Source organism: Emydura macquarii, unplaced genomic scaffold (assembly GCF_026122565.2).
Source record: "Emydura macquarii macquarii isolate MOO-44397 ecotype Brisbane River unplaced genomic scaffold, CSIRO-AGI_Emac_v2 contig_1027, whole genome shotgun sequence".
Taxonomy (NCBI): Eukaryota; Metazoa; Chordata; order Testudines; family Chelidae; genus Emydura; species Emydura macquarii.
The window spans coordinates 8,517,105-8,524,605 of record NW_027131164.1 but is presented as its reverse complement, the minus strand read 5'-3'; the positions used below and the strand labels follow the sequence as shown (position 1 = coordinate 8,524,605).

Sequence of the window (7,501 nt, the reverse complement as noted above, 5' to 3'; positions counted from 1 at the left end):
CCAAAGCACCCCACCCCCTTTCAGGCACGCCCCGCTAGCTAGAACGCGGGCTCCACCCCCCGGCGAGCCCTAGCGTGTCTGGAGCGCGGAGCCAGCCAGCCGCGAGCGCTGCACTTAAGAAATGCGGGGCGCCTCTTCCTCGCGCTTTGCTTCTGCTCCCTCTGGCCTCCGCAAGGTGTCGCCTTTTGCAGAGGAAAAGCCTGCAATCGGTCTTTAAATTACAATGGGGAGGAGGAGGAGGGGGGCTGGGGCGAGGGACCGGGGGGAGCCCCTTTATTTATTTACTTTGCAATCTGCCTCCTCTGGGCAGCGCCGCTCTGGGGCTCACAGCCCTTCACCCCCACCGGGCAGGCGGGGCTGTTATTATTTGCACAACACACCGACTCAATCAGACACCTCGGATTGAACCCGCGGGTCTCGGTCTTTTTTGTCCTGGGCGTGCTTGCAAAACTCGCCGCCTAAGAGCTTCCTTTCCTAGGAGCATCTGCTGCAAAATAAATCGCGCCGCCGACCCTGAATTGATACAAGTCTCGTAAAAAAAAAAAAAGGGGGGGGGAGATACAAAGGAGCTGGATCCTAAAGGCCCCCCCCCTCCTTCCTGGCGCTCCATGCAAAGCACTGAATAGGCACATCATTGGTGCAATTACAACCCAATCCCCCACGCTCCTTGCAAAGTGCATTCCCCTCCCCAACTGCTCAGGGTGGCCGGGCGCACGGCTCGGATTTTGCATTCTCTTTTTTTTTTATTATTATCATTTATTTGCAAAGGGAATGGGACCTAATTCTCCCTGCAAAGAATAAAGAGCAAAGGGGCTTTTGGCGCCAAATGCCAGGCACCTCCCCTGTTTTTATGGAAATCAGGGAGGTGGGGTTAAGCCTCTCTCTCTCCTCTCTTTTTCCTCCCCGGGTGTGTCAGGGTTTTTTTTTTTTTTTTTTTTTTGAGTTAATAATATCCAAGAGCTTCAAAGCCAGCCAGTGACAGTCATCTGTCTGCAAGCAAAGGGTGAATGTGGAAGCTTAAACCAGCTTTGGGGGACGAGCGCGCTGGCGCTCACGAAAGTGCAACGTTCAAGATCATCTGCCTGGGTTTTTTTTTCCGCCCCCCCTCGCCACCCCCCGCCCATACTCCCCATTTTGCAACACCCACCACCATCACCAAGGAGGAGGTAAGAAGAGGAAGCTGCAGTAGGGACCGGGGGCTGTAATAAGCAGGGAGGGTAACACCAAATAAATAAATACAAATCCCACAGTGGAGTTGCAAAACTAGGGAGGATGGGTGAGGGAAAATGCAGGGGCATTTCAGTGATTTCTGTGTGTGTATGGGGCTTTTCACTGATCAGAAAGAAATCTTCAAGGTTTTTAAAGCTGTTGCATTGAGATCGCTGTGTTTTGTAGGAGCATTTTCATTGCTTTGATTTATTTTAAACGGCTTAATAGATTTTGTAAGTAGCAAAATGGGACAATAGTGGAAGTGGTCGGGGGCGGGGCAGGGAGAGAGCAGCTGAGCTGGGCTTGTTTCATTGCATTTCATCATAAGGCTTTTTTTTTTTTAATGGAGATTTTCCTTTTGGTCTCAGTTTAAATGTCAGCTGTTTGAAACCCGGGGCAAAACGATTTTCCTGCGTGTTGCACTAGCTGAGGTGAAGGGGGACGCTGAACGCCTATTCTCGATTTAAAGTCATTTTAAATGTCTGATGCAACCGGGCTCCGGTGCTGGAGTGGGGTTGTGGTGTTGGATAGGGGGCACACATAAGGAATTTTCCGGAGAGAAAAAGTCTGCAGCTGAGCAGGAAAGAAACTTCCTGTATCATTTTGGCATATCAAAGGGCTTTGTTATTGGTGCCGGCTTTGTTTTTTAAGTTGAAATTATTACACAAGGTTGCTGCATTTTGCTAATTCGGATTCCCTCCACTCCCCCAAGTTGTTTGGTTTCTCTGAGTTATTTTGAGTGAATGAACTGGAAGTTGCAAAGTTGCATTGAACCTCCCCCCTTGCCCCTTTTGCATCCTCCTCTGTCCCCTTGCACCGTTCTGCAGATGACAAAAAGGGGGAAACTTCCTCAACTTCCTCTACTTTTGTTGGCATATCAGGAGGGCTTTCTGGAGCTATTAAGGTATGAAGCTTTGCATTTATGTACAATGTATTGGTTGGGTTATTTTGTGTGTGGTCGTTTGAAGCAGTTTGGAGAGCTAGCAGTGTGCAAAGCTGCACTGAACCCCCTTTCTGGCTTGTTTTGTTTTCTTACGGAGTAGAGTTAAAAAAGAAAACTTTGCATGTGCTTACACAGCCTGATTTTTCTTTTTTTGTCTGTGGTTTAATCAGTGTTAAGGGACTGAAATATATTTCTCCAAATTTGCACAGTGCTCCCTGCATTCCTGCTGCATTTTAATGATTATGGGCTTAGCTTTTTTTTGTAATTGGGAGGAAGATTATTGCATAATAATTCATGTCTAAGTGCGTTTCCTCCTGTTTTAACTTGTTGCTTATTTTTGATGATTTTTTTTTTCAGATCTTGGGAGAAGAGTCTCTTTCTCCCAGTGGAAACACACTCCAGCCTCCCTCTAAATAAGAGCCCAACCAAGGAATTAGCCAGAGGAACCCAGTAATGCCAGGGATGGTCAGTAAAAACCCAGACCTGGAGTTTGACTCTCTGCAGCCCTGCTTCTATCCAGATGAAGATGATTTCTATTTGTGCGGTCCAGACTCTGCTCCCCCAGGGGAGGACATCTGGAAAAAGTTTGAGCTGCTGCCTACCCCTCCTCTGTCTCCCAGCCGGGCAGGACTTCAGGAGACCCCCCCAGGAGGGGCGCCGGTGCCATGGGGAGGGGTGGCTTTAGGGGGATTCCGAACCCGTGATCCTCTGGACTGGGCATCTGAACTGTTGCTGCTGCCCCCTGAGGCTGACCTTTGGGGGAGCACAGATGGAGGAGACTTGTTTGAGACAGGCTTTGGGGAGAGCAACAACCTCAACTCCATCATCATCCAGGATTGTATGTGGAGTGGCTTTTCTGCCCGCGAGAAGCTGGAGAGGGCAGTGAGTGAGAAACTGCAGGGCAAAGTGGGAGCAGCAGTGGCACCAGTGACAGCTGGCGCATCCACCGCCGCCAGCCCTGGGGACACCAACAGCAGCAGCCAAGCAGAGCTCAACAACTCTGTGTCGGAGTGTGTGGATCCTGCAGTGGTGTTCCCCTTCCCCATCAACAAGAGGGAGCCAGTGGCAGCAGCCCCAGCCCCAGTCCCAGCAACAGGGGGACTGGCTGGCATCCGGGTGAACATTAATGGGAGAAGTGGGATCGCACCGGGGGCCGCAGCTGCCACCCAGCGCAGTAGCCGCCACACAAGTGCCACCAGTGACACCAGGGCCAACAGCAGCTCGGGAGATGATACTCTCAGTGACTCGGGTAAATGCTCCACTCATCACAGATTCGTTAGCCTGTGTACGCTTCCCCATTTGCAGTTGTGTGTGCGTGGTTGCCCCTCCCTCCAATGCAGCTGTGCGGACAGCATCACCTTTATGATACATCTCCCCCAACCAAAGGCATAGAGGGAAGCATAGTGAATTCATTAGGGGCAGCCTTGCAAAATTCAGTTCACTTTGGGTGAATGTTTTTTGAGGGTCACGTAAACTAGCATTAGTTGTTTTTTATTATCGTCCTGGTAAGGTGGGTGAGTAATGCTGTGCCTGGCTGATACATTATCATGAAATTCTTGCAAGGCTGCCCTAGGCTATTGGCAGTGAGAACAGACAAGGGGTGGTCTTTCTTTTCTTTCTCTCTTCACACTTTCCTTCCTGTAATCAAAATTAAGCTCAGTCTTCCCTTTTCCCCACCCCCTCTACGCACCCATGTGGTCAGGAGACCAAAGAAAATAAATCCATGATCCTAGGTCATGCCCCCTTTCTTTGTTTCTTGCATCTCAGTGAGTCAATAAAAAAAAAGATTGAGGGAAAGTTGGTGGCCAGATGCTTTAGTGCTTGAAGAAGCCCCCTGCCTTGAAGTGCTTGGGCAGAGAGAGGGAGGAGGGTAAGTAAAATGGCAGCTGAAGCGTGGGGGGGTGGAGCTGGGGAAGAACAAATATTGCAGAATCAGTTCAGTGTAGAATATGACAGTGGTGTGAGCCCTTAGGGTATGGGAACCCCTGCTGTTGAAGAGAGGAGAGGCTGGGAGCCAGTCCACTACCAGGAGATTCAGAAGAGATCAGATAGATGTGTGGGGCCACTAAAGTTAGTCTGGAAGAGGGGAAGCTTGTAAATTGCAGATCACTCTCATTTGCTTTTCTTTATTAATAAAAACATAACCAAGAACAAAACCTGTCGCTGACAAGTGGGTGGTGTGTTTGCCTCCCTCCCATTTCTAACTGGTATATGGGTTTGCCAGTAGGTGGCAGCATGCTTGCCCTAGGATACTGCCTTTTGGAAGGGACTTGAAGGGACCCTTTTGCAGGCAGCTGATAATAAAGCAGACAGTGATATATATAACTAAAGGGCATCCTATCCTGGGCATGTTTTTACTTAACAGATGCTGGATGAATCTGAGTGATTTTTTTTTTTTTTTTAAATCTTCTCCCATGCCAAAGCATACAGTGTGGTTAATCTCAAAATTCATTCATGTGGCCAAATAAAATCCCCCTTATGCAGAATGTTTTGTGTAAATAGTGCATGGCCAATATAGTAAAAATGTTTTTAGTGTAAAATAATCTTGCCTTGTACAAGACTTTGAAATGGCTAGGCAGTCTAATAATTTAGGAGGGAAATATTTGACTTTGGAACTTTGGATTAAAACAGGCAGAGGAAAATCTAGAATGCTTTTTAAAAAAAAAACAAAAAACCTCCCATGTAAAAAACCCATCTGTAGTCACAGAGAAGCCCAGTTCAATTCTAAACACGGTTTCTCTTATGTAAATGAGTAGATCCATATGACCATCATCATAAACTTGATGATAAGCCTCCTGTTTCAAAAGCCACACTGTCCCTTTAATGTCTGTGCCTTGACAGCTTTCTGTGAGGAAGCACTTCCTCCCAACAGCTGTCTTCTTGGCAGTAAACCAAAATATTGGCTTAAAGGGACTCTCAGACTGGAACAGCTTCACATTCTGCATCCGAACAAATCCAGCAATTGTTTAGTTTTCTGGCTCCTTTTTTGATCAAACAAGGGAAGTGTTCTGATTGTGTGTGCGTGCGCATGTGTGTTCTGTACCCCGGTTTGATGGTTAAAGTATAAATTAGCGTGTTTTCTCGAATACTATTTCCTCTAGTGTGTTTATATGGGTTGCACCTTTATGGGTCCTCCTATTGTACAGCTTGAAAGAGCATAAAACGATCTGTTTTTAGGGTTATAATTTTAATTTTGTCAAGATACCCACTTATTGTGTCTGGGTCTGAGTGTATGCATTGTGTGTGTATATATATGTATCTCCATCTATCTATCGATAGTTCATTTATGCATCTTATTTTTATCCACAATTGCTGCTTTTACTGGATATTTTGAATGCTTAAATACTTATAGATTCCCATTTGTGCTGAGAATTCATACAGATATGTTACTAGTTTTTTTAATTTCAAGATCCTGTGTGAATATTTTTTGGAGAGAGCAACTTACTTTCTTTATTTTACATTTTGTATTTCTAAAGAGGATGAAGAGGAAGAGGATGAAGAGGAAGAAATTGACGTTGTGACAGTGGAGAAGAGGCGATCTTCCTCCAACAAGGCTGTTACTACTCTTACTATTACTGTGCGCCCTAAAAATACCACCTTGGCATCGGTGAGGACACAGCAGAATGAACTGATTCTAAAGCGTTGCGCCCCAATTCACCAGCAGCATAATTATGCTGCCCCTTCTCCATACATGGAAAGTGAAGATGCCCCTCCACAGAAAAAGCTAAAAAATGAGGTGACCCGTCCAATAAAACCCGTGATCCAACCAAAGTCTAAGAATTCAAGTCCTCGAAACTCAGATTCAGAAGATAGTGAACGTCGACGCAATCACAATATTCTGGAACGTCAGCGGCGTAACGATCTGCGGTCTAGTTTCCTCACATTAAGGGACCATGTACCTGAACTAGTTAAAAATGAGAAAGCTGCAAAAGTGGTCATCTTGAAAAAAGCCACTGATTATGTCCATTCCCTTCAGGCAGAGGAACACAAGTTATTGCTAGAAAAGGAAAAATTGCAAGCCAGACAAGAGCAGTTGCTAAAGAAAATAGAACATACACGGACTTGCTAAACTTTTTTTGTCTGACCTGGACAGTCACTGCCACTTTGCACATTTTTGATTCTTTAAAAAAAAAAAAATTGTGTTTTTTGACGTTAAGAATGTTGGTTTTACTTTCAATCCAGTCCATGAAGTAGTTGATGAACTATGTTATCTGGGTACAGAGCACATGGATGTTCTTGCAAGGAGTTCAACAGACTGCCAAACAATGATGGACTGCCCTTGTATTTCTTCTTACGAACTGTAGATGTTCTTTAAAAGTTGTGAGCATTTGGCGCTGCTGATGACACCTAGTTGAGTTTAAAAACATTCATTCCTAATTTTTAATGGTGCTTATGTTCTAACAGATGTTACTTTAGGGGTTACCATTTGTACCTCTTTGGGAATTTTCTGTAAATACCGTCTATACACTTGCCTTTTGTACATGTCTTGGGTTATGAGAGGTGGCTCTTGCTACCAGTATTCGATTGGAAGTTCATACCTAAGTACTGTAATACCTCAATGTTTGAGGAGCATGTTTTTGTATACAAATATATTGTTAATCTCTGTTATGTACTGTACTAATTCTTACACTGCCTGTATACTTTAGTATGATGCTGATACATAACTACATTTGATACTTATATTTTCGTATGAAAATGAGTTGTGAAAGTTTTGAGTAGATATTACTTTATCACTTTTTTGAACTAAGAAAACTTTTGTAAAGAAATTTACTATATATGACTTTTCCTAGCCTGTTTCTTCCAGTTAATGTATTTGTTAATGTTTGGTGCATAGAACTGGGTAACTGCTAAGTTCTGTGTTTAATTTCTTCCAACGATGTACATTTAGTGCTGCGTCTTATAGCACTTTGAAATACCTCATGTTTATGAAAATAAATAGCAATTAAATTATGTGCTCTTCACTATTTATTTTTAAATGTAATTATTTTCTTTTCTTGTAAATTCTGTTACTTTAATGGTGCCCATGAGACATGAAGACATTTTCCCAGCTGCCACGCACTTACAATCACAGGATTGAGGTTTACAGAAGTGGTGAGAGGCCAGCAAATTACAGTTTCTAGTAACCAAGTAATTGTAATGGGAACAATTGTAATGCCTGTCAATCCACATGTCAGATCTCTGATATCGTGAACTCTCTGTGGACCTTATCCAAAGCCCATTGAAGACTCTCATTGACTTCAGTAGGCTTCCGATCAGTCACTCTCAGGGCTAAGATGCAACGCTGATTTCCATCAGCTGGTGATCTGCCTCCCAATGCCTGAGGCATACAGTGAGAGCAGAATAAGGAGG

General features: G+C 44.6%; 1 protein-coding gene across 2 annotated transcripts; it reads left to right on the top strand.

The window, feature by feature from the left end:
- Positions 1–522: 522 nt before the first annotated feature.
- Positions 523–7,102, top strand: MYCN (MYCN proto-oncogene, bHLH transcription factor). Of its 2 annotated transcripts, none has more exons than XM_067544871.1 (3): positions 523–1,166; positions 2,510–3,401; positions 5,629–7,102. In XM_067544871.1, the coding sequence occupies exons 2-3, from the start codon at positions 2,606–2,608 to the stop codon at positions 6,219–6,221; spliced, it is 1,389 nt and encodes a 462-aa protein (XP_067400972.1). In that variant the 5' UTR covers positions 523–1,166; positions 2,510–2,605; the 3' UTR covers positions 6,222–7,102. The 2 variants fall into 2 exon arrangements, with proteins under 2 accessions (XP_067400972.1, XP_067400973.1); XM_067544872.1 differs by lacking the exon at positions 523–1,166 and adding an exon at positions 1,778–2,113.
- Positions 7,103–7,501: the final 399 nt, after the last annotated feature.

Coding starts and splice junctions, on each gene's coding strand:
- MYCN (XM_067544871.1), top strand. CDS start 2,606: ATGCCAGGGATGGTCAGTAAAAACCCAGACCTGGAGTTTGACTCTCTG. Junction 3,402..5,628: donor TGATACTCTCAGTGACTCGG/GTAAATGCTCCA, acceptor GTATTTCTAAAG/AGGATGAAGAGGAAGAGGAT.